Consider the following 27,437-nt stretch of genomic DNA (forward strand, 5'->3'; position numbering starts at 1 on the left):
ACTGATGGTAGAAATATTCATTAGAACAATTTTCTTAGAAGATTACTTGGAAATATATGTAAAAATCTTAAAGAGCTGCATACCTTTGACTTAGAAAATAATTCCACTCATTGTTTGTAGCCTAGAGCAATATCATAGATGTGTGTGAAGATTCATACGCAAGGATATTCATCTCAACATTTTATAAATAACAGAAAGTTGGATACAACCTGAATGTTTCACTGCAACCACTAAAAACCATGTTTTAGAAGAATAATGATGGGGAAAATACATATTCCATTCAAAACAAGAAATTATGTCTAGTATAATTCCAAGTTATAAAAAGAATTCCTTCGTGTGTTTATATGTATGCATGCATATATTTGTTAAGAGTGATTATCGGTAGGTCCTGGATGTATGGTGATTTTAATTTTCTTCTTCGTGCTTCTATTTTTCAAAATTTCCACAACAGCCATTGCTTTTTCAAGGATAGATTAAGAATGCCCTTACATATCTTACAAGAATGTGATCAGACTCTAAACTTAAGTTATGGGTGTTGAAAGGTCATGTGAATTTATTTCATCATCATGAGATGTTGTATTAATCCCCTATTTTGCATTTCTTTCACACTTCTTTTTTGTCCTCCGTCCATCTCTCTGCCAAAGCCTTTACTTTCCTTCCCTTTCACTCTCTCCCTTCTCTCTAGGCTCTGCCTTACTCACTTTCCTGTCTCGTGGGCATTGCTCCACTGCCTCTAGGAGCAAGGGTCAAACACTTGCTGACCCTGATCTGAAGCTCAGTTGATCCCAACCGAGCAAGAAGTGAACACGTTTCTTGCATTTCCTTTCAGAACTCTAGTAGCCCTGACACACATCCTGGACTAATTGAGACTGTGTGAAACGGACGTCTCTCAGTTCAGAGTTGAGCTCTTGTCATCTAGGACTGAATTACCAACTTCTCAAACACTGCTGGGAAGGTTGGGGGCAGGGTTGCTCTTTTCTTCTCCATCCCAAATGTTGGATGCCCCTGCCTTCCAACACGACTCGAAAATAGCTTTGTCAAGCAAAGCATGAACACGAGGAGTTTCCTGACATTTTCATAACTACGAGCATATGATTGGCAGTTCATATTGAATAACGATGTAAGAAATCTGCCAAGAAATCTCCCAATACTATTTCCAGTACTGGTTCATAACCAGTTCCAGCTGCCTCACCACAGAGTAGGAGCACAGTAGACTACCAGGTTCCATGGTTCGCCCATTTGCAAAGTTTGTGTTGAGTTACTGGGAGTCATGCTAATGGGGGGAGTCACTCTCCCGGAAAGCATTTAAGATGAATAAAGCTGAGGGTTTGATGTACTAATGAAAAAATTTGTCAATATTTAAATCAAACGTGTGAACACTAAGTGTTTTTACATATGTTTGCCGCAGAGGTTTCAAGGCAGTCTTTGGCCTTCCAGACATGAATAAAGTAGATAGATGCACTGTTAGACTTTTGAACAATGACAAAGAAAAACAGGGAGTAATTGCTTCACTCGAAGCCTGCCAGGAAATTAATTGCCTAAGAGATGTATTTTATGCAGTGTCTAGAAAACTGCAGAGTCTACGGGAGTGGCTTGCCTTCACTAGGAGAAAACATATGTCACCTCTCACCAAAGATGTTTATGTCTTCTCACAAACCTGTCTTTTTTCAGCCTAAAGACATTCCAACTGGAAGTGACTACAAAGCCAGGAGTTGATAGGTTAGGGGTGTTTAGTAATGCTTAAAATAATACCCTCATGGCAGCAGATACGATTCTGTCCTGTGAGCCCTGTGGAACAGCAACCCGGATGCCTGGTACCTGGACGTCTTTTTGTTTCTGCTTAGAGAAATTGGTGGGGCTGGGTGGGGAATGGTGAGCCTGCCTTTGACTGCCAACTCTGAAACTCACGGATCTGAGCAGGGCTCTAGAGGAGCTATAGCTAAATGCACTTAAGAAATAGGGATGGAACCTGCCTTGGTCCCCCTTTGGGATTGTATTCCAAGGAGTGCTTGCAGAAGGCTGCTGGTTGAAGGCTGAAGGAAGTCTCTGCAATTCCGTAAACATTTCTTGGGCACCTTCTGCAAACCAGGTTAAATGGACTGGGCTCTGCTGGGAGTGAGATTGGGGACCTCACTCAGAGACTACAAAGAAAACTAAGAAAAGCTGCTGCACTTTAGGAACCTTCTGCCTGGTAGAGGAACAGATATCTCAATAAAGAATCCTAGACTAATGAAGTAAGTGCGGGAGGGTGGAGAGAGCAAACCTACTCATGGACTAATCTGGGGGTTTCAGGAAAGCATCTTAATAGAGCTAAGACTGAACTAGAACTGGAAGGATAAAGGACGGTGAGCCAGGTGGAGAAAGGTAAGAATGGATTTCTTGGAAGGAAATAGCCAAGGCATAAATGTCAGTAACAGTGTGGTGTGTGCAGAAACTACCAGCTGTTCTTTATTACTAGGGCCTGGAGTTCGAGAAGGGCAATGGTAGGAGATGGGGCTGAAGAGATGTATGGGGCTGGACATTCAGGGGCCTTGTGACCTCTGTTAATGTGATAGGACTGTCACCAGGAGACTTTATGCAGTGGAGAGTAACTGCAGTTGTAAGAAAGAGATGATCTGATCTAGCTATCAGATAGCTCATTCTGCAGCAGTGTGAAATATCAATTTACAGCATCAAGAATGGAGGTCAAGAGACCAGTTAGGAGGATACTGCAATCGTCCTGGTGGGACAGGATGAGAGCTAAGACTAGAACAACCATAAAAGGTTAGAATTGGAAAGAACATATCAGATAGCTCAACTTCTATATTATACAAATGGAATAACTGAGGAAAAAAGAGGGTAAGTGACCTCTCCAAGTTACATAGAAATAAGCTTGTTGGCAGCCAAATCAGCACCAAGGACCCTGGTCCTCTGATTTCCAGCCCAGTGACTTTTCCACTCAGCAGTGCCAAGACCAGTCCCAGCATCCTGCTTGTTAGGTAATGCCCTAGAGAAATTTGAAACTTACTTGGCCAGCATTTTTCCTATCAATTTCTGGGAAGTGGGAACAGTCCTTGCTGAATAGAGAGAACCTGTGTCAAGCCAGAGCACCTGGGAGGGATCTTTTCTGTTCATCTTCCTCCTCTCTGGCTTTAGACATCTCCTTAATATTTGCCTCCTTCCTCTCCTCCTCCAGAAAACCGAATACTGCTTATGAAATTCTCTCGCCTCTGCTAAGTCTAGGAAGTATACACACAATTGAGCACTTTTTCTCGAGCTTGTTTTCTCAGTGTTACTCTAACTACTATATCACTGCTAAGCACTGGGACAATTTGGAAGACACGTGGTTCAATAAAATCAAGACTGACTATTTCCATCTAAACTCCTTCCTTGTCTATGTACATATAACCATTTTACATAGCAGCATCATTTTACATAACCCTAACCCCACATAGCAGCGTCATATGTGCAAATACTCTTCGGTGTTTCTTTTTCATTAAATCATGTGTGTACATATTTTCTTATATTTATATTAGCTTTATAGTATTTCTTATAGTGGAAACAGCAGGAAATTTGGAGTGAGGCCCAAGGCTTTGGGCAAGAGACTTAGTCTCTGAACCTCAGTTTCTTCAACTAGAAAATGCAGGTAATTCTACTACCTTGACGGTTCCTGGCACATAGTCAGTGTACAGAAAGCATCCATCCTCCCTTCCTGCCTTTTTGGGGGTTGTTTCTGGGGCAATATACTATGTTCATAAACATCTGGGTATGGTTACAAATCATACCCATAGCTAAAAGTCAAAGGTCATGCTTCCTTTTTTAATCTACCTCAATGCTGAGAATCTTGTTGAGGAAAGAGTACAATCTTGATAACTTGTGAAGGTAAGTGGAAGAAATGAGGAAGAGAAGAGGAAACCACTTGAACTTGAAAATTAAATTAACAAAAGTTTGTGGCCTTCTCATCTTATAAACATTGAAGGAACCAGTATTTATTGTGCACCTGACGATGGCAGCGTGGCTTATGGAATGCACCAGCCACAGGGATGACACAGATGTCCATTTTAGATGGCCCTTTGGCAGCTTCACGAAGGGTGGGTTTGGAAGAAAAGAAGACTGGAGGCTGGTCTCCCAGTTAGGGGAGTCATCAGCTGAGGGGGGTGATGGGCTGAGCCTGGAGGGAGGAGAGGGGTCAAATTCAAGCAGTGCTTTGGAAGCCAATTTAGTTTTCAAGTTAAACTGTTGCTCCTCTTAAAGGTCGCCCCTTCTCCTCTCCTTCCCATCTTCGTTTCTTCCATTCAGTGGAACAAAGTGCATGGGGAGCTTGAGTGTCTGGGCTGAGCAAGGGGAGAAATTGTCAATTTCAGGCTGTGAGATGAACTCAGTTTCCCTCTTTGCTGCCACCACACAGAAGTTAAAGTAAAAAGTGGGAGAGATTTAATTCACTCACTAAACATGTATGTATGTATGTACTAAGTGTCAACAGCTTGATACTCACTAGGCAGTGTTCTAGGCAATGGGGACACAGCTGTGACCAAACCAAAGTTCCTGTCCCCATGAAGTTTGTATATAAACAATAAACAATTAAATGTATCAATACAGAGCATATATCTGATGATACTAAATGGAATAGGTAATAATCAGTTAGATAAGGGCAAGGGAACAGTGGTAGGCATGAGGTCAAAGAGGTGGTGGGAGCAGCAGAAGACTATGTAGGGACATTGTAAGGACTCCAGTGTTTCCTTAACACAAGAAGGGAAGTCTTTGGAGGAGTTTGAGCAGGGGAGGGACATAAACAAGGATTCTTCCAGCTGCTGCGCTGAGAATAGACTGGGGAAGGTGGCCAAGAGTGGGAGTGGCAAGACCAGTTGTGAGGCTACTGGGAAAAAAAATCATGCAGAGATAATGGTGGCCTGAACCAGAGGGTAGCAGTAAAGGTAGGTTTGGGATCGGTTTTGAAGGAGGAGGTGGAAGCATGGGCTGCTGGTTTGCATATGGTTGTGAGAGAAAGTGTAAAATCAAGGAGAACACAAAGTTTTCGTTGTGAGCGGATGAAGGAATCGGTATCTACTGGGATGGTGGAAGAGTTCCAGAGTGGTCTTGGAGGGAAATAAAGATTTCAGTTTTAGACATGTTGAGTTTGAATTCCTTTTACATACCCAAGTGGAGATAGGAAGGCTGAAGTTCAGAGAGTTGTCTCAGCTGGAGATAAGAGTGTGGGAGTCTTCAGTACAGAAATGGTCATTTAAAGCTTAGGAGGCAGGAAGATCAGGTAGGGAGAGAGAGTACAAGGAAGAGGTCTGAGGACTGAGACTTAGGGCTCTCAATGACTAAAATTTTGAACTAGCACAGGAGACCAAGAAAGCACAGCCAAAGATGTAAAAGGAAAACCAAGAGAGAAACCCTGTCCTGGAAGCTGAGTGAAAAAAGTATTTCAAGAGCTGTGTCAGATGCTGCTGCTGGGTCAATAACGGTAAAGACTGGACGTTCACTGTTGGATTTAGTAATGGAGACCACTGACCTTGACATGAACTCTTTCAATGGAATGGCAAGGCAAAGGCCTGATTGGGGTGGGTCCAAGAGCCAATGAGGGAACTGGAGAAAGCAGGTACAGACATCCTTGAGAGGAGTATTCCTATAAAAGGGAGTACAGAAACGTGGAGGTAGCTGAATGGGGACACAGTCTGAAGAGAATTTACGGTGGGAGGTATTATAGTACATTGATCTATTGATGGGAATGATCCAGTAGAGATGGGGGGAAATGGCAATATAGAAGAGAAAAGGGACAATTACCAGAACAATATCCATGGATAGGTGAGAGCGGGTGGGGTCCATGCGCTCAATGGTTGCTGGGCCTTAAAGTGGAGCACAGAGCGTCTACCCACAGTAATGGGAAAGGAGGCAGAGTCTATGGAGCAGACCAAGGAGGGGTGGTTTAATCAAACTTCTCTTCTTAAAGGCTAACGCCTAAGTCTTGCGCTTTCTGATTCATAAGCCATACCTACTTCTGTCCCCAACATGTTCAGAGTTCACACACATGCATGATTTTATGTATGACTTATCTTTGGTCCAATGAGAAGGAACTGCAAGATGCAAATTATAAAAAAGGGAGTGAGAGAAAGAGCTTCCAGCTAGAAATCGAAGCGAATGTCAGCACTACAAGGGTGGGGATTTTTGTCTGCTTTCTTCTCTCCAGTGCCTACAATAGTACCTGGTAAATCGGTACACCTATTTCTAGAATAAATAGAGCAAAAAAGGAACTTATACTTCATAAACAACTACCATGATTGAATAGTTTGTATACACGATCTTATTTAACACACCAGTTTTACAGATGAGGAGATTACACACCTAGCCCCAGGCCACGCACAGCTGGAAGGCAGCTGTCAGGACTGCACCCAGTTCTGTGGGTCTCCAAAGCCCAGGTCTTGCCCGGACACTGCACTTTGACCATCCAACTACTTGGTGAACTTGGTCAAGTCATATAGCCACTCACTCTTGATTCTTTCAGCCTTAGAAGGGGTTGGACCAGAGGTCGGAAAAGTCCCGTTCCAAAGGAATGACTCCATTAGACAATAAACAGACCCAGGGGACAGCCACGAGGCTTGGTGCCTGCCCTGAGTTCACAGTCCCCCTCCACACACACCAGTTCTGCCAGCGGGCCCCTTACCATTTTCTGCCGGCTCTGACATAGACTCAGCTCTCTCCATGAAACAGCTGGATGTTCTGTACTCTGTGTCTTGCATGTATTACCCTTGGGCCAGGTTGTAGACAAGTTGAACCTGCCATCTTGGGCCCTAATCCCCAGCCTTAGCTCTCCAGCCATTTGCCAGACTGTCACTAATCACATCACTTTCTGGTGTCCCCTTGTCTTCACTATAAAATCCCTTCCCATTTTTTCCTACTCTTATAATTTTGAGGTAGCAGATTGAAATAAGACTACGTTAAAAAGACTTTAAAGGAACATGAAAGTAGGATTTGAGTCCACAGAGAAGTCCCCTTGGGCCTGTCCCGCCCCACTCCCCCCATTACTCCATGAACCCTCACTCTGTCTTCGACTCCACTTACCTTGGTAGCATCCCATTTAATCCACGATCTGTGGAATTATTCCTTTTTGAAGCTGTCACCTCCTCCAGAAGCCTTCCCAGCCTCAGTTGGATGTGCTTTCTTTTATTCTCAGCACAAGGTTTCAGCAAACTTGGTTGAAAAGAAAGAGGAATGGGGAGAAGGAGAGAAGGAGGCAAAGGGTAACAGAGGTGATGTTTATTACACTCACATTTCTCCCCCATAGAATGTAAAGTCCTAGTGAACAGGGATCATATCGTTGGTATCCCAACGCCGAGAACATAAGGCCTCCCCTTTCTCTGCTCTGCACTTTCCCGTTCTAGTTAAAGCAGCCCCACAAATCCACCCTCATTCCTCATTTCTCCTTAAAGAGTCCACTGGATTTCACAGCTCTGTCCCAGAGACCCCCTTGTCTAACAGATACCGCTTGTCCAGTTACAATATTCCCATTTGGTGCCTTGCAAATCAAACCTTATTTTACTGGGAATTTCTGCCTCTTTACATTTTTTTTTGAATGTGTACATTTTTTTGATGCTTGACATGGACACCTCTGTGTTGCCTTATTTGGGGCTGGGGGTTGGGAGAGGCATCGTACTCACCACTGCTCTTTATGGAGGCTAGTATCTTTCCTAACTGCCCTCAGCAGAAGGAATGGGAAACAAAGCTGAGATGAAACAGAAAAGCAAAATGGGGAGTTGGGTTTCACCCCATTTCTGAGTAGTAAGATGAAATCAAAACCCTCCTAAGAAGTCCCTAAGTTCCCTTTACCACTCTTTCCACAAACCCCCTTTTTTCAATCCACGGCCATAGGCATAAAAGGAAAGTGAAAAAAGTATCAAAGCAATCCTAGTAACACTTGTGGTAAAAAATCTGACCAGATTGGTATGTGTGCATGTCATATTATTCTAAACTTCCATTATTCTCAATGGGCAAATTGAGGGGGTAATTGGAATGCCTGATATTTGAAGAACTGCCAAAGAACATCCAAAGGGTTTCTAATGAGAACTCGGGGCCCCAAGACCCATCTGTACATTCCCAGTGACAGCCTAAGCTTAGGAGCAAAGTAGGCCCTTCATAGGAGGAAAAGTCAAAACACCCCAGGGCTTCTCAGAAGGTACAAGCCTACTCCACCACGGAAACCTCAGTAAATTGGAGGGAGCAAAAGTCACTCATCCTTTTTATTAGTGACCTTCCATATTCTTACAAATACTGTCGTGTACAGTCCTATCATTCCAAATGCATGTCTGAATAGGAATAAAATCTATCACACACATAATTTCCCCTTAAGTTACATTTGTGAGATACAAGCCTGGGTAATTCTCCTTTTCCAAAGTGAAATAAAACCCTTGTGTTCCTAAACATCGCTATGAAGCAAAGCCAGTACCTTCTCATTTCTAAGTTAGACACAAGTAACTATTACGTGCTGCTCTGGAAACTATGACAGAACGTTATTCATCTGTTTGTTTTCATGGTTCACAGCCAAGGGGAAAAAAAAACTTTAAAATTTTAATTTAATTTTTCAAAGCAAAAAAGTGGTGTGAGAGAGCGGACTCTTTTGCTGAGGAAATAAAAGTTAACAATTGTCTGGGTCCAGGTGTGGGAAACAGCACGTGATACTTGACACAGTTGCCTCACAATTGCTCGTGCTCACAAAGGCATTCCAGGAAGAGAAGGGCTATTAGGATGGGCTGATTTCTCAGCCTTGTAGATTGAAGTCTTCTCTGGGAGTCATCACCTCTCTGGATTGATGTACCTTGACTGGGTCACTTTGAAAGCTGATCTTAAAGGTCAAGTGTGTTTACACGTTACCCTCTTTGATGCCCACTTTCAGGTTGGTCTTTAAAAACAGTTTGGACGATAACGTTGGGATCCCGCATTTGACCTGTAATCTCTCCACCGCAGGCAGCCTGAGGCAAAGTATACTTTCGGTGCCCCCGACAGCTCTCCTTCCAAGATGCCCACCTTCTCTCTTTCACTCCAGCCAGCTCTTTCCATGTCTCCACCTATGTTTATCCTGATACCTCTTCTCCAAGGGCCTTTTCTTCCAAGCTGGTATGACTTAAACTATTTTCCCTCCTCCTGGTTGGCAGTTAACCAAGGATGCTTCAGGGCTCAAAGCTGTTTCAGGAAAAGGAAGGAGGTGGCTTTGAAGAAGTGGTGACTTTTTTAGACCACACCAGATTATATTCTGTTCTTAAAATTTCTGTGTCTCTGAGTGTTTATCCATGTTGGGTAATTCTGCATCCTTTATGCAAATTCTTAATTTTATCATGTATCCCCCTTTTTAATGAAAAGACAGAGCTGATTTTCACCTTTAAGAGATCTGACTGCACCTCCCAAGGGAGAACCTGCCTATGAGGTGGGGAGCTTTGCACCCAGCCCCAAGCTTACTAGTGCCAGCCCTGGGAAGCACCATCAGGGTAATATGTGGCCTGATTTGCAAATTTAAAAAGGGATACCTTCCGTCATTTATGTCCATGATGGTCTTTGGGGAAGCAAATGTAACTTACCAGTTATATTTGCATTGGTGAAGTGAAATTACCTCCCACGTGAGAGGAAATAACCCGAACTTTGCTAAATTGCTAACTGGAGCACACCTAGGGATACTACTTCTCTTTGAACTGCATGATGGATTTCCTTCAAACCAAGATTCAGGGCTCTGGGGACAGGCATCTTGATGGGATTTCATCTCCATGGCTCAAAATGGGGCTTGTAAGAGGCACCGAGTGGGGTAAATTCAGAAGTGTTGGAAGATGCCACTCAAGGCGGTCAGCCCCCCATGAGGCTGCCAGGTTGTGGGCTTGTGGAGCACTGTCTCTGGCATTCCAGCTGAAGAACCATGAGAATCAGAACAAAAAAACCTGCTGGGACTGTGTAAAATGCCAGCGCTTTTGGCCAGCGAGTGTGCTTGGAAACACGTCCCAAAATCTCTCCCCAGCTCTGAAGCTTAAAATTCCCACTTACTGCTCCTCTCTGTTGCTCCCTCTACCTTGTCCCTTGTGTATAAATGAGATTTTTCATAAAAATTGAGGTGACATTCACATAACTTAAAATTAACTATTTAAAAGTGAGCGATCCCATAGCAGTTAATACATTTACAATGCTGTGCAACCACCATCTCTCTCTAGTTCCGAAACATTTTTATCACAACGAAATAAAACTCTATACCCATTGAGTAGCTATTCCCTATTCCTTCCTTCCTACAGCCCCTGGTTACCACCAGTCTGCTTCCTGTCTTCATGGATTTATTCATTCATGTCAATGGAATCGTATACTATGTGGCCTTTCTCATCTGGTTCATTTCATTTACCATAAAGGTTTGGAGATTCTTCCACAGTGTAGCATGTTTCAGTACTTCGTCCCTTTTTCGTGGTGAATAATACTCCACCGTAAGGATCTACCACATTTTGTCTATCCATTCAACTGTTGGTGAGCCTTTGGGGTTGTTTCTACTATTGTGAATAGTGCTGCTATGAACATTTGTGTACAAGTATTTGTTTGAGTCTCTTGAGATCCTTTTGTTTGAGATTTTATAGTTAGCAAAGTCCCTTCATGTCCATTCTCTTCCTATTAAGGAGGAGCATGCATTTTGACTAGTCGTATTACCCCAAAGGGGAACATGTGAGGGCCTCACTCATCAGTAAGAATCACTTCGGCTTGACTAAGCCTGTCAGGCCCCAGTGTAAAATCTGGTGCAGAAGAAAGTGGTTTCCAGTTTGGAGGGTCCTCCTGGTATGGAGAGGGTCCATGTCTGAGAGCTAGCCTAGGTCATCTCCATGTCTGTTATGTCTATTACAGCTCTGTTGGTCAGTCTGTGCACAGTGGGGTGGGGGTAGAAACAGCTCTCAGCAGCAACCTCTCCCTCATTCAGCTCTTATTTACTGAGCTGTGCACTGTGCCAGGCCCTGGATTTACGAAGCCAAATCAGACATGGTCCTTGCCTTAGAGTGGTGGTGAAGTGGGCACTACATAACATGAAGTCAGAAATGTGTAGGAGTGGTGTGATAAAGGTGCTGGACGGGGGGCCGGGGGGAATGGAGTGGGCGGTGACTAACTTTCCTGGGGGAGTTGGAGCACTGGGTTCTTAAAGACATAAAGGCAACCACAAGGTGAGAAAGAGGATGGAGGGAGCGCTGGGTCCCAGGAAGAGAACAGGCAAAGCCAGGAGAGCAGCAAAGTGCATTCCTTGTTTGGAGACTACCAAGGTCAATAGCATGGCTAGTCTCATTAAGTTCACAGGCTCATCAGGCCAGGAACCAGGCTGGAAAAATGGGCAGGAACTAGGGAAAGACCTTGTGTACTACAGTCAAGAAACTGTGGTGAGTCAGAAACTAGGATGAATTTTAGGCAGGAAATGACCTGATCAAGTCTGTGTTTTGAAAAGATCCCTTTGTAACAAGTGACTGATGAACCAGTCTCCCATACCCTCCCTCCTGGGTGCCTTCCTCTGTCATCTCACTGGCCGTAGGCTGGCCCTGGACTGAAGTGCAAGGCCAGGAAGATTGCCTTCCTCTTCACACACGGACCTCTCATCAATTGCCCCACCCTCCTTGTATACAACTTTCAACAAAGATGAAAGTACCAACAGCAGTTAATAAAAAATCCATCTATACTGAGCCCTTCCTGACCAAGTATGTCCTCTCTCCTGGAAGTATTTGAATTTCGAAGTAGGCCAAGCTCAAACAAATGAGTGAACTGTTCATGACAGTTGGTGGGAATTCAGCCACGCAGGGATAGGCCCAGATAGATTCTGATAAAGTTGTTTGGAAGATTAAATGAGGTCATTCGAGGGCCTTCCCGATACCCTCACGCCATAGCCCCTCCTGCTCATCTGTATACAGTAAGGTTGCCACCCCCACCCCCCGCCATCCTGTAACACTTTCTTTCTTTTTCTTTTTTTACTTTTTCTTTTGAAATATTTATATTTAAGAAAAGTGGCACAAGTAGTCCAGAGTTTCCCTATGCTCTTATCCCATTACCCCTAATGTTAATGTCTTGCATCAACATCGTACTGTTATCAAGAGTAAGAAATTAATATTGGTACAACGCTACTAACTAATCTACAGACTTCATTCCGTTTTCACCAGTTTTTCTACGAATATTAAGGGTTTCTTTGGAAATCCTGTGTCTAAGACAACAGTTGAGTTTGCTCTCTTGTCTGCCTTAAATTGAGGCACGCTTCAGAAACCCTGCTCTCCCTGGAAACACTAAAGAGAGCGCCAGCAGGCCTCTGGTGATCCAAACTTGGCACATCTCCATTTTGGCATCCATTTGGGTATTCTGCGTCCTTTTACTCCCCATACCCCACCTACCCACCCATCCTTTCTCCTCCTTTCCTGCTCCCCACTCTCAAAAAACTACATCGTGGGCTTCCCAGACCCCACACTACACAATGCGTTGTTTTCATTTTCGGAGAGCTCTCGAGAGCCTTGTTCCAGACCCGAGAGGTTTGCCAAGGAATGTGTAGCTGTTGACTCCCACTGTCACTGTCAAACTCCCGTGGGCAGTGTTTCCCAATTCTCGATCCGTGGTGCTTCCTGAGTAGATACCCCTACTGCTGCCACATTGGTCATCATTGCTGTCAGCTCGCGTGACCATCCCTCATAAGCTCCTTGCTCTGGGGAAGGGGGAGACCCCAGAGGTGGAGGGCAAACTGTTTGCTTTTCCCTATCACATGACAGAGACTTCGGAAGGTTGAAGGGCTGGTAACACAGTCACTAAATTACCTTTATGAAAAGCAGGAGTGCCCATCACAAAACTCCCGGGCATCCTGACATCACGATGAGGTAGCTGGCACATGTCTGTGCCAGCTGCTGTGATAAATAGCCAGGATTCCGTTTGCCCTCTCCTAGTGCGCTTTTCTTCTCCCTAGAACGCAGCCTCGGGCACGCTCGCAGCAAGTGCCCTTGCACTCTTTCTGCCTTGCTGCTTCATGTTTTCAATTTGCTGAGCATGGAGGGCATCAACGATGAAAGAAGAGAAAAGCATAAAGCTGATTAATGTTGGAGGAGCGTTTGTTCCCCTCCAGCCACAGCCAGCAGGGAAAATGGAAAGGATGAAAGGTGATTGCGACTTGATGTTTAAAAGAAAATCTTTTTGCTACCCAGCAGATACCAAAACATCTTCACAGTAGAAGGCCCCTGTAAGCAATGCAAAAATGTCTATAGCCAGCCATTTGAAAGGAAGCTGTATACCATGGTTACAAGTGACAGTCTGGGGCAAATCTAGTTCTTCTGCTTGCTGTGTCACATTAGACAAGTTCTTTGCTCTTTCTGACCCTATAGTTTTCTCATCTGTAAAATGAGAATAATTACACCTTCACCTTCTGTATAAGACTGTTGTCAGGATTAAATGACTTAATATTGATTTTATACATCAATGAAATTGAACAGTGCCTGGCACAGAGTAAAGGCTCATTACAAAGCCTCTTATTATTAGGCTGATTTAATTTAAAGTAGTATTGAAAAGTAGGACATCATTACAGATCCAACAGCCTGGTATTCAAGCTTCAGTTTGAATTTTGAGTTTAAATCCTAGCTCCACAACTTACTGGCTTTGTGAATCTGAGCCAGTTACTTAACTTCTCTGAACCTGAGTTTCTCCCTCTGATAAATAAGGATAATAACACCGCACAAGGGGCTACTTTGACGAAAGCACTTAGCATAGTACTCAGCACAAAGAGTGGCAGACACTTCATACATGTTTATTTTTCTAGTGCTGTGGTTCTCCACCACATTCAAATCACCTGAGACCTTTTTAGAACGCATGAATACCTAAGCTGCATCCCCAGAGACTGACTTAATAGGTCCGAGGTGGGGGTTGGGCACTGGTATTTTCGAAAGCTTCCTAAGGAGATTGTATAAGCAAACAGGACTGAGAACTACTCGCTAGCAGGTGACATTACATACTGTTTTTTTAAAATTTTGTTTGTTTTGTTTTTTATATCTGTCCCCAAGAGACTAGCCAGAATATCAAGAATTCTGGGCACAGTCAAAAATTTAATACACCTGCAGCTCTAAGCCCTTGATAAGAGATATGCCGCCAAGGAATCGCGTTCCATTTTATTCCGAGAAACTGTATTCAAAGGGTCTGCTTAGAATCTTGAACTGGAAAGGTGGTAAGAAGTTTAGCCTAAGCCTCACACATAAAATATGGAAACTCCCAGTAGGTCAGGGATTTATATCTGGGGGTAATTCCAGGGTTTTGTCCTCCCAAGAGATATAAATTGAGGCCTTGAGGGTTTAATGCGGGGGAGGAAGAAGTGTTCTCATAATGACACCTTAAAAATCCAGAGCTCTGCTAATGCCTAGGGATAGAAAAGCATCGTCTGTAATAGTGGGGATGGGAGTTGGGGGGTGCATTCTGGTCTCCGGACTTCAGTCTCCAAGATCCCAAGGCTGGGTCATCGAGAAACTTCTTTCTCCCCATAGGTTTATGATTAGCTACCCAATAAAAGTGGGGCTAATTTTACAACCCAAGTAAAATTTAAGCCAAAAAGGCTTCAACATTAGGATTTATGAGAGTAAACATTTAGAGTGCTTGCAGGATTTTGCAACATTAAAATTTCAGTGTCTTTATGTCAGGTATATGATATATTCATTTGTACGTATACTTAAAGATTACAATTTTAAGAGCTTTGCACTGCGAACTATTTGGAGGACTACACTGAAGATACTGCTCCCATCTCCACCTTCAGAATGACTGTTTTAGTGAATAGGGAGTAGAAAGCAACTGAAAACCAGTGTCTTTGAAGGATCAGTTCTATCAGATTTTTTCACCTGGTTTCCTATTCTAGTGGGCTTTCTAGACTCCCTCACTGAACCCTCAGGTGTGGAAGTCCAGGGTCACAGCACTGACCACAGTCGCTTTTACAAAGTAGAAGCTTAGTAAATAATTCTCCTTTAAATAAATGACTTCTTTGGTAACTGTAAGTGCTTTAATAATAATTGTATGTTACCTCAGTGTAGCGCTTTTTAAAAGCTTTTACATGACTTGATAGGATCCTCATGACTGTGACTTACAGGGTCGAGAGGTCAATTATTAGCTTCATCTTACAGATAAGAAAACCATAGCTCAGAGGACTTGGGAGGTTGCCTAAGGATATGCAAACGTTAAATGTAGAAGGAGAATTTTGTTCTCCTGATTTTTGCTCTAAAGTACTTTAACTTAGAAGCTAAAGAGGAAAAATGATGCCTTGTTCAGATGATGTGTTGATTCCAGCCAGGTTAACGGGGGAGGAGCATCTAGACTAGAAGTCCGCCCGTAAACCTGGCAGATAGCCTTCTGCTTGGCTGTGGTCTGCCTTTCAGAAGCAGATTGATATTCTGTACTCTGGTGTCTTGAGCTTATCATAGGCCCTTGTGGGAGGTTTTGGCCTCTGTCCTTTCAAGCTGAACCTGCCATCTTGGGTCCTAATCTCCAGCCTTAGCTCTCCAGCCATTTGCCAGACTGTCACTAATCACATCACTTTCTGGTATCCCCTTGTCTTCAGAATAAAATCTCTGCCCTCCCTTTTATTATTGTCATTTGAGGCAGCAAAAATTTTTTAAAGATTATTTTTTTTTAAGTTTTAGGGGATTATGAAAGCAAGCATCCATTGGCATTTGCTCTGGATTTCCTGGGATTTAGTGACTCATTTGAAATTGTCCGGTCCGTGGTTTGCCATGGACCTCTCTCTGCAGGGTGGAGAGAATAGGTCTCGAGCAGGAGCCACGTAACTGGACTGCCCTCTGGTTTCTTTCCAGCTGCCCCCAGCTTCTCACCCCGTGGAGCCTCCTAACTGACATATCAGTCCGAGTGTACCTTGGTGATAACGCGCCCACGCCTTTGTAGCAAATGAAGAGGAAATAATCTGTGCTTAAAAAACGAAAAACTGTAGAACATGTGCCCAGATTTCCAACTCATTCCGTCTTTACTCTTACAACTACATCATCTTCCAGCCCACCACCAGCTGCGAAAATAAAAGTGTTTTCTCCTATATTTAAGGATGATTTTGTGCTTCAGGATGATTTTTCTGGGGGTGAAGGAAACTTGACCGACGTGACCAACAGATGTTTTAAACGATGGAGGGAACTGAGGAAAAAGTCGGATTCCTTAGCCCACTCTTTAGGATACTGCGCCCGACTGCGCCCCCTAGTGACTGTCTGGGGCATCGCGCAGTCAGAGCCAACTGCAAGTGTGTACTGCACCCTCTAATGTCTGTGCTCTGTTTTTAGAGATGAGTACGAAGAAGATGGATTCTGTCAGCCGTACAGAGGGATTGCGTGTGCAAGATTTATTGGCAACCGCACTGTCTATATGGAGTCTCTGCATATGCAAGGGGAAATAGAAAATCAGATCACAGGTAGGTAGCAATGAAATTATATTTATACTTTGCATAACAATTTTTCTCGCCAGAAGTTTTACAGAGCTCTTCTCTTGACAAAGGATTAGGCTAAGCATAGGGGTTAGGAGCAGGGCCATAAAAAAGCAGGAGATGCAATCTCTGCTCTGGAATTTACATTAGAATAATTTATTGAGTTTGCCCTTAGAGGAAAAGGAGGCTTTGAGAAGTCTCACATTCATTCAAACACTCAATAAATATTATTGGGTGCCTTTGGCATACCAGGACCTGGGCTGGGCACTGGGGATGTGATGCTGTGGGGAATAAGCCAGGTACGTTTCTGCCCTCACAGAGCTTACTGTTTGGAAGCAACGTTGTGTCGACTGAAAGCAGATGAATTTAGAGTCCATAATTCTGGATGCTAATCCCAATATTGCCATTACTGTGACTTTGGGGAAAGTCTCTTACTCTCCATGGAAATCTCTTTCTTTCCCTGTGAAGTGAGCGAGGAGGCAGGATGATCATAGGTCTCTTCCTGCTCTAGCTTTCTCTATTTTACCCTTCACTTTCCTGAATTGAAAGTATCTTTTTCATGGAAATCTGATAGTGAGGCACTACCTAGCACGCGTGAGGTACGTAGTGTCGGCCACCTTGCACGATTTCGTACACCTAGTCCCGGTGGTTGCGGCCGCCTGTGCCTCTCCCATTAGTGTAGTTATTATGCCTCTGTGCCCCGTACCCTGGCAACACATTAAAATGGCCTTTCTGAAATTCTAATAAGGTTGCCAGCTTTAGCACTGAAAAATACAAGACACCCAGTTATATTTGATAATTTTTTAGTATATGTCCCAAATGTTTATCTGAAGTTCACGTGTAACTGGGTCCTTTGTAGTTTATCTGGCAACTCTAGGATCTAAGAGAGGCAAGAACAAACCCAAGGCAGGCACACAGAACAGCCAACAGTCCAGAAACTATGTCCCGTGAGGACTTTGAAGGAGCTGAGAGAGGGCCAGGGGAGCTATTTAACCCGAAGAAGCAGCTGTAGGAAGATGTATTTGCCCATTGCGAAAGCCCTCAGGCTTTCAAGCGGAAAGACTCTGTGAAATTCCAGAGCGGAAGCAGGACTGTTGGGGAGGGGCTATTGAAGAAACCTTTCAACCTAGTAAAAGAACATTTGAACATACTTTTTACTAAGTATTCACAAAAATAAATGGGAGTTCTGATATAAATATTTGGTCACCCAATTATATTAATCCTCTCTTGGACATTTTCAATGGATATCAGCTTACTGGAAAGTATTAACATTTTTTTTTTAATCCATTTAACTTTTTTAACACAGCATTTCCCAAACTTGTTTGCTTATGGAACCCCAACTTCTCAAACACTTTTAACATTCTACAGAATTAATGTTCTGAGGAACATACTTTGGGAAACTGTACTAACAACCTCTTAGGCTGCCTTGTGAGTATAAGCTCCCTGTCAGTAGAGTTATGCAAAGGCTAGTGCCCTTTTTGTACAGGGATAAGAGGTTAGGCTAAGTGACCACTAATATTCTATAATACACACTGAAACAACTGAGTTGTGCTCTTCGAGAACTTCCAGATGAGTTGCCTCATTTTCAGAAGATGGAATAGAAAGTATTCAAGCCACAAAGAAATTAAACAAGTTACCCAGAGTCATCCAGCAACTCAGAGGCAAGACACAGAACTAAATCCTGTGATGGGGCTCAGTCACTGCATAAAGCAAGTTCTGCCCTGCAGCTGTCACATGTTTTAGAAGCCTCACAAAACTAATAAAAAGTACCGGATGAAACGCAAAGTTCTGTTGCTTTGTAGTAAAAATGAAAAATATATTGTACTTTAACCTAATTAATTCTTTTTATTAGGAAACGGTACATATGTAACTTAATCCTGTTTTTTTAACTTTGTAGTCAAAATTATTTTTTTCAAGCCAGTGAAAGTAAGCTGCTTAGACATCTGAAATGAATCTCCTTCTCTTGGCCTTGTCTGTTTGAGCACAGCAGATTCTTTCCAATGTGTGTTTACATCTGATATCTGTTGACTAGATAACCGGGAGAGATAAACCCTGCCCCTGGGAGTTAATAACTGTGTTTGTTTTCCAGCTGCCTTCACCATGATCGGCACCTCCAGTCACTTGTCTGATAAGTGTTCTCAGTTCGCCATTCCTTCCCTGTGCCACTACGCCTTCCCGTACTGTGACGAAACCTCATCTGTCCCAAAGCCCCGGGACTTGTGTCGCGATGAATGTGAAATCCTGGAAAATGTCCTGTGTCAGACAGAATACATTTTTGCGAGATCAAATCCCATGATTCTGATGAGGCTGAAACTGCCGAACTGTGAAGATCTCCCCCAGCCAGAGAGCCCCGAAGCTGCAAATTGTATCCGGATTGGAATTCCCATGGCGGATCCTATAAATAAAAGTAAGTGGTAGCCCCTGACCTTCTGTGCTGCCTCGGGGGCCGGCAGCCACCTGAAAACTGGATCTTGATCCCTAGTGATGGTTCGCGTTGATAGATTACCTTCCGATGGGCCAAATACCGTGTGGGGCTGAGCATTCAGCGGTGGGTGAGAGGCAGTGCCTATCTTCAAGAAGTTGCATGACGATGATAATTTTAAAATATGGTTTCTGGTTCCTTAATAACTTAAAAATAGAATTGCCATACGTCCCAGCAGTGCCATTCCTGGCTATATGCCCGAAAGAATTGAAAACAGGTGTTCAGACAAAAACTTGTACAGAAAGGTTCATGACAGCTCTATTCACCACAGCTAAAAGGTGGAAGCAGCCCAAATGTCCATCAGTAGGTGAGGAGATAAATACATTGTGGTATATCCACATAATGAAATAGTATTCATCCATGAAAAGGAGTAAGATCCTGTTACATGGTACAACATGGCATGAACCTTGAAGATACTGTCATAGAAAGAAGCCAGACACCATTGTATGAGTCCATTTATATGAAATATCCATAGTAGACAACTCCATAGTGATAGAAAGCAGATTAATGGTGGCCAGGGGCCGGGGGAAGGGGAGAGTGGGCAGTGACTGCTTAAGGAGCATAGAGTTTCTTTGGGGGATAATGTAAGTGTTCTAGGATGAGAGAGAGGTGAAGGTTGCACAATATTTTGAATGTTCTAAATGCACTAATGGTAAATTGTACGATATGTGTGTTGTGCCACAATTTAAAAAATATGTATATGGAGGCTTACCTCCATCCTCCTTCGTCTCACCTCCATGAAACAAAAGACTTTTTCTGTGCATTTCCCATGTGCACTGGCATGGCAATGGCCCTAACCCCTGGCAGAAACCCATAGTGCCCTGCCGCTAACTAACATTTTCTGAGAACTAGATTCTTTATCACAGGACTCATGTGCAGAAATGGAAGAAACAGTCCCTGCACCATTCACTAGGAAATGACTCCAGTGCCCCCAGGTCCCACCCCCGTTCTGATTCTTTTCTGTGTTCAATATCAAAAATACTTGTGGAGGACTGGTTCTCTTCCTGAAGCATAAGCTGTAAATCCTCCCAGGAATGTCACTGCAAGGCCCGCTCTGTGTCCCATCAGGGAAGCCTCGGCCGTGAGGGTAATCGCACGTCCTCCCTCCAGAAACTGCTGGCCGGGAGCTCCTGCACCTCCTCTGCTTCTCTCTCACAGTTTGGGCTCTTCTTCTGTGTTTTTCAGATCACAAGTGCTATAACAGCACAGGTGTGGACTACCGGGGAACTGTCAGTGTGACCAAATCAGGGCGCCAGTGCCAGCCGTGGAATTCCCAGTACCCACACACACACACCTTCACCGCCCTCCGCTTCCCAGAGCTGAACGGAGGGCACTCCTACTGCCGCAACCCAGGGAATCAGAAGGAAGCTCCCTGGTGCTTCACCTTGGATGAAAACTATAAGTCTGACCTGTGCGACATCCCAGCATGTGGTAAATACCGTCATTGCCTTTAAAGGATTCAGTTACTTTAAAAGATCCGCACTCCATGCCCCTTCCCTTAGGAGAATCGTGTAAGGGGGCAAAGGAGACTGATAGTGTTTGTTTGATCTCAAACTGTTTCTAGGATAGATAAACCTTGCTGCTTCGACATAAAACACGTTTTAGGGTACCAAAGCACACTCTCAAGGAGGAAACTGCTTTTATCCCTGCAGCCATTGTGTTAGTGTGTATAACAGGCACCGTCTCCCCAGAAGTACAGCTTATCACCATCATTCATGTAGTGAAATGTGTTACCCACGACGGTCTGTGTCCAGGTGTACCTTTTTTAGCACAACAGGTGTATTGGAAGCAGAAAGAGAATTGTTTTCCCTGTGTCCTTGAGAACACCCACAGGGGAGGATGAATCTATAGCCATTACTCAGTGATCCAAGGCAACCTGTGGATAAACTGTGTCCTTCATCTCATCCTTTTATACTGCAGAAGTATAGAAAGAAAATGAAGTTTCTGAATCAGTTTGTTCCTTTTTCTAGAAAATGTTTGGAAGGTAGGAGAAAGAGAATGGAAATGCTGCTGATACCTGGAGTCTCAGACTTTTTTGGAACTGATTCAACTTCCTTATCCTAGTTCTACTGATAATGTCACCTGGGTTTCCCAGGCGTAGTGGGAGAGTCAGGATGTCACAGGAAAGCCACACCAAGTAAAATGGAGCTAATAATGATATACATCCAGGGTTTATTGAGAGAATAAATGAGTTGATACCTGGAAAACTCTACAATGTCTGGAAGATAATAAATGTTTAATAAATATTTTCTAATGTAATTATTATATAGTCAATATATAAAGAGGAATTTATTATAATTAGTATGTAGTCTTCACATATAGAGGAATGCTTGCTCTCAGTTTAGCAAATATTGTTTGAGCCCACTGTGGAGTCAGGAGTGTGAAAAAGGAAGAAAATACGATTCATGTTACAATCGCAATGCAGTGTGTGATATAGAAGTTAGCACAAATGCTGTGGAGTAAAGAAGAGGAAGCTAAAACATACTACAGAGGTCATTAGGAAAAAGTAATAAAAATATTAAAAGAACCCTTAGTGATAAAAATTTGGGAAACTATTATACTACAGTTTCATTCTTACATGTTACCTGTTACCACGGTATCTTTTCCTGCAAAATGATTTTGTACATGGTTAAACATACTCAGTTTGAGAAAGAGGTAAGCAGACCCTTTTTGTGTCGCTGGGCTTTAAAATGCCTTCATATGCAGCATAAAGAACAAATTATGAAGTTAACTCTTCCAGAGCCACCATTGGAAACATCAAAGCAAATTATCCTGTATTTTTTAAATGGTTTGCACTTAAAATTTATGACTTTTCCCAATGTTGCTATATTCAACATTAATAGGAAAGGAATAAAATAAAATGTAGATTTATAATCATTTACTTAGTTGCCTCATCCCTTCTCCTACACCAGGTAGGTGTGAAGATTTGCAAGAGAGCCAGGTATAAAAGCAATACTTACTGAGCATTTCCCATGTGCCAGGCGTCATTCTTAGAGTTTCAGAGGCTTTATTTAAGATAAGGGGGTTAAGAGGGTTAAGAATACCCTCACGTTGTGACAGGTATTCTTAACCCTATGCTGCCAAGGAAGAAACGGAGGCTCAGAGAGCAACAGAGTCACCCCGCTAGTCTGACTCCAAACTCATCTTCCTGCTACTTCACTGTGCTATCTCAGGAGACTGACGTATGTCCTTAAGGAAACCAAATGAATTATTTTAAGGAAGAAACACATTGTTTACTCGACTCTGGGTGAACACCGTTGTCCTTTAGGTGACTTCTGACCCTTAATTTCCAACTATAATCCTCATCAGAAGTAGGGAGATAATCAGACATAGCGAACATACTTGTGGTTGCCAGGGGGGAGGGGGATGGGGGAGGGAAGAATTGGAAGTTTGGGATTAGCAGATGCAAACTGGTATACATAGGGTTGGATAAACAACAAGGTCCTCCTCTGTAGCACCAGGAACTATATTCAATACCCTATGAAAAAGAATGTATACCAAGATATGTATATCTGAGTTACTTTGCTATAGAGCAGAAATTAACACATTGTAAATCAACTATGCTTGAAAACAATTTTTTAAAATAATATAAAAATAAAGAAGTAGGGAGATAATTTGCTCATAAACTGGAAGATTTGTTGATAATCAGATTCAAGCTTTATTACAATTAGTTTAAGTCAAGATTCGAAATGATACCTAAAAAATGTATTGCTTTCCATTTCAACGGTGTTCCTAAAGCAGTCAGACAAACACACTCTCCAAAAGATGAAAGAAACCCTTGAACAGTCTTTCAGACTGTGGACACAGAAAGAACGACCACCTATACTACCTACCATGTGCCTGCACGGTGCTTTGTACTTTACGTCTTCATCTCCATTTAAAACTCATCACCACGCTATGGGATAGATGTTATTACCATATTCCACCAAGGTTCAGAAGGGTTAAAGGACTAGTCTAAATGAGACAACTCATGGGATTGGACCTTGAACCCTCGTCTACTTGCACATAGCTCTGACCAAACTCAAAGCTTGCACTCTTTCCCCAGACACTCTGCTGTTTCCCATTTAAAGATTTTTCAGAAATAAATAAAAGAGTGACAATAGGGTCAACCTCTGGATTTCAGTATACTGAGTCCCATAACATGATACGACAACTAAACATGTTCCCTTGCTGATGAAGAATTCCATCATAGTATTGCTCAGTATATTATTATTGTATTAATCAGTACAGTGATGTTGGAAACCCTAAGATATTTCTTTTTGAATATCAATCTGCATAATTCTGAGGACAGGTTAATTCTAGTCCTATGAGGGATAAATTTAGATGAAAGTTAAATCTGCAGATAACAAGCCAGTTTTCACCACTTACAATAATACTTTTTTTAAAAAGAAATTTTCATTTCATTTGGAAACAAAACAGTTCCTTTTGAATTCTTCAGGCCAAACCACAAATACATCCATTAAAGGAACAGGGAATCCTTGACATGTGATCAATAAGAAGCTGCTGAGAGGCCAGCGGCTCCCCAGGGTATGAAATAAAGAAGAGAGCAGGTCGGCATCAACTGTTGCTCCAAGGCAAGCCTTCTTGTAATTGCCCCTTCATAGCCCACCTCTAACAAAATAATCATACTAGAATCCTACTTTTCTTTTTTTTTTTTGCGGTACGTGGGCCTCTCACTGCTGTGGCCTCTCCGTTGTGGAGCACAGGCTCTGGACACGCAGGCTCAGCGGCCACGGCTCACGGGCCCAGCGGCTCCGGGGCACGTGACATCCTCCCAGACCGGGGCACGAACCCGCGTCCCCTGCGTCGGCAGGCGGACTCTCAACCACTGCACCACCAGGGAAGCCCGTAGAATCCTACTTTTATAACATTTCATTAGAGCATATGATTTTTTTTCTCATTTCATCCTTACAAAAATCATAAAAGATAAAGCAGGAATTTCCTGCCCTACTTTAACATATGAGACAACCAAGGCCCAGGGAAGTGGTAGGACTGACCCAAGAACACAAATTAGTTAACAGAAACCAGGTTTCCTGTCCCTAGGGCCACTCACTGCTGTTTGTTCTGTACCAGTGGTTCTCAAACAGGGAAAGTTTTGCCTTCCAGGGTGCATTTGGCAATATCTAGAGATGTTTTGGTCATCGCAGCTGGGTGGGGTTGGGGGATGCTACTGGCATCTATTGTGTAGAGGCCAGGGATGCTACTAAACATCCCAGAGTGCACGGAACAGCCCTCACAAAGGATTATCCAGCCCAGAACGCCAGTAGTGCCAGGTTTGGGGAACGCTGAGACTGAATAAGAATTATACAATTTAGACTACAGAATATAGCATATTGTATATACTGTATAAATTATACAATTTAGACTATAGAATAACAATATTAAACAACAGTTAACATTTACTGAGTGCTTACAGAAAGGCACTATGCAAAGAGTTTTTTATGCATTATCTCATATATAATAGTTCTATAACTGTATGAGTTGAGTTTTATTCTACCCAAGAAGAGAAAAATGAGACATAGTTTAAATAACTTGTCCAAGGCCGCATGGTTAATAAGAAGTAGACCCAGGACTCAGAACTATAGCCAGTCTTGTAAATTCTATGATTTATATATATGTGTATCTGTGTGTTTATGTATACAAATAGGTAGGTAGATGGATGGATAGATAGATGATAAATAGATTGATAGAGATACTGAGGATAAGTTTGCATCTTATAATGAGGTGTAAGCTGTGGGGCATATCTGAAATGAGTTATTTTCCTCCTTCCTCTCAAATGGGATGGAGTCTCATGGGAATGTTCCTGCATTCTTTGTTAAGTCAAAGTTAAGGAGGTTTCAAAATCTCCACGGGGTTTCTCATTTTCCTACTGATATCTTTTGTTTTCATTTCAACTAAGTAAGGCTAAAAGAAGTATAGACCTAATTAAATGCAGAATGTGAGCATTTGTTGTACTTTCTAGAATAAAGGCACTTGAGAACAGTCTGCCCCAGATTGTTTTATCTGTGAACTTTTACTCTAAGACAGAACATAAAATTAAACACAACCAAATATGTCTGCTGTGAATTCTGGGAATTGGCTCAGTGAGGGCTGTGTGCGTGTGCCCAGGCAGTGCCTGGGAAAAGCTAAAGAACAAAAGATAGTTTGAGCCAGACTTGACCTCTCATATTCCCTGTCTTTTCTTTCCTATCCCAGGCATCCAGCAATTAGAATGGTTATTATTTATTAATTCACTTACTAAAACCAATATGTGTTGAACTTCTACTACACTTTAGACTTTGCTAACAAGCCACACCCTCGTGTAGCTTACAATCTAGCGGAAGAATCAGATGAAAAAAATACAAATCACATTAAGCACTGTCTTACAGTTCCCAGCGTTAATGTGTGCTGTTATGTGCTTTTCTGTTTGTGCCGTGATGTCTGCTGTTGGTTGAACACTGTGCTAAGTTCTTTACAGCAGCATCTGGCCTACGACTTAGCTGATGCTCAATAAAATGTGCTGAGTTAACCCTCATAATAACCACATGTTAAAGGTATCTCCTCCATTTTACTGATGGAGAAGCTGAGACAATGTTATTTTTACTAAAGCCAAGATCAGATCCACGGGACTCAAGGTCCAGCCTCTGTCCACCATACTACAACTACTTAAAGGACACATTCTAGCTTATTCAGAGGAATAAACATTCCTTTATAACTTTCCTCTTCCCTTTGATCCTTATGAGCTCTCTAGGTCTTTGATTTTCTTATCTGAAGCTGCACAGATGCAGGAATGGAGCCCCCAGCCACAAGACATCTACTCTGAGACCCCAGGGTGCTCTAGTTAGCCTCAGCCTGATAGGGACTAGGTCCCCTGGCAGCTCCACCCAGGCCTCACAGCGTTTGTCCTTTTCCCATTAAGCCCTAGATCTCCTCCCTTCCTGGCAGCCCCAGGTCCCCAGTCCTCGGAGTTGGCCATCTTCTGTGAGATCCTGCCTGCAAACCTTCATTCACTACGCTCTCACCTCTAGTCACTGTGGCCACCTTCCAAGCCAAATACTGTGCGCTGGGTGGAAACAAAGTTGAAAAAGAAACATTTGCCTCTGTTCTTTCCAGCTGGCACCTAGGCACACCTCCCAGCTTCACAGCTTCACTGTAGCCCTTATCATTGCTTTTCTGTGCAGCCCTGAGTGGTGAACCGTGGAAAATATCTGTTTCTTTGGGAGCTGCTTTTGCAATGACCTAGCCATTTGCCCTTGTCCGTATTCTACCACATAGCTTATATTCTGTCTCCCCAACTAATTGAGATCCCCTATTTCTTTCTTTCTTGAATTGTGTGGTGAGGCGGAACCTTGATTACATTCATGTTTTCATATTCAAACCTTGGCCCTTTATTTCACTCTAGATAAGTCCTGAGCCACAGTTCTTCCACTAGCCAGGCCAGCATGTCCGATTCACCTCTAATTAAAGGTCTCTCCATCTACCAAACAACCAGAACTTCCAAACAGCAGTAGTCTAAGTCCCTTACGTACGAACCTTCAGGTTGAGAACTTTCAAAGATGCAAACTCACGTTCCATCAGCGTCAGGCGTGAGTGAAATTGCAGCTTGCCCTCCGTCTCCTATCGCTGACGATCCTTCAGCTCTACCATCTCCCACCTCCTCTCCCTCCTCCAGTCAGTAACTCTTCTTGCCTGTTCACTCGATGCCAGCCCCTGGATGCCAGCTGTTGAACTGTACTACTGTACTTTTCAAGGTACTGTAAGATTAAAAATGTTTTCTTTATTTTCTGTGTTTGTTTTTAATATATTATTTGTGTGAAAAGTATTATAAACCTATTACAGTACAGTACTATATAGCCGATTGGGTTAGTTGGGTACCTAAGCTAACTTTGTTGGACTTACGTACAAATTGGACTTACGAACGTGCTCTCAGAACGGAACACGTTCGCATGTAGGGGACTTACTGTGTTGTTTTTACACCTAAACCAGCTTCACTGAAGAGTACCCATTGATAAGAAAGTAGCAAACCATTTGGCTCAATTTGGAGTTTTCATACCTGGCCTGTTGCTTTTGTATTTCCTTTTAAGTCCTTGCCTTGCAACGGTTTGCCAAAGGGCACGTTGCCCAGTTCTGTGCCTAAATAGCCCTGACTTGTCCCATAACCTTACAAACACCCGCCCTGGGTTCTGCTTTGTCACAAACCATTTTCTCCAACGTGGTGGTTTACAGTTTGGGGCAAGGCAGATGCTTTCCAGATTGCGAACATTGCAGTTTTTAACTCACTCTGTCAGCAGCCTTCTCCCATATTTCACAGAAGACCTGTTGTAAGGCAATTTGTCTTTCAGCCATTTCTTCAAACCAAAATTGAACATTACAGTGAATTGGATGGTGGGGGGGGGGGGTGGGGAGGAGGTAGGAGGAAGGAATAGAGTACTGCTTTGTATAGTCTGAAGTTTTCCGGAAGAGTTATTTTTGTGCTACAGAGATTTTCAAGATGTACTTTGGGCTCCAGTCTTTATATATTTTTGACAAAGTAAAGAACAATAGTTACCGAAAACTTATAACTGAGTCATGTTCTATAAA

At 42.9% G+C, this 27,437-nt stretch overlaps 1 protein-coding gene across 1 annotated transcript in view; it reads left to right on the plus strand.

Moving 5' to 3' along the window:
* The window catches only part of ROR1 (receptor tyrosine kinase like orphan receptor 1), a 405,106-nt gene that overhangs the window by 353,210 nt on the left and 24,459 nt on the right, over nt 1-27,437 (plus strand). Inside the window, exons 5-7 of the mRNA XM_060005686.1 lie at nt 16,257-16,384; nt 18,486-18,803; nt 20,064-20,309. Coding sequence (XP_059861669.1) covers nt 16,257-16,384; nt 18,486-18,803; nt 20,064-20,309 — 692 coding nt within the window. The remainder of the gene's footprint in view (nt 1-16,256; nt 16,385-18,485; nt 18,804-20,063; nt 20,310-27,437) is intronic.

The sequence above is a fragment of the Delphinus delphis genome, chromosome 1 (genome assembly GCF_949987515.2).
Source record: "Delphinus delphis chromosome 1, mDelDel1.2, whole genome shotgun sequence".
Classification (NCBI taxonomy): Eukaryota; Metazoa; Chordata; class Mammalia; order Artiodactyla; family Delphinidae; genus Delphinus; species Delphinus delphis.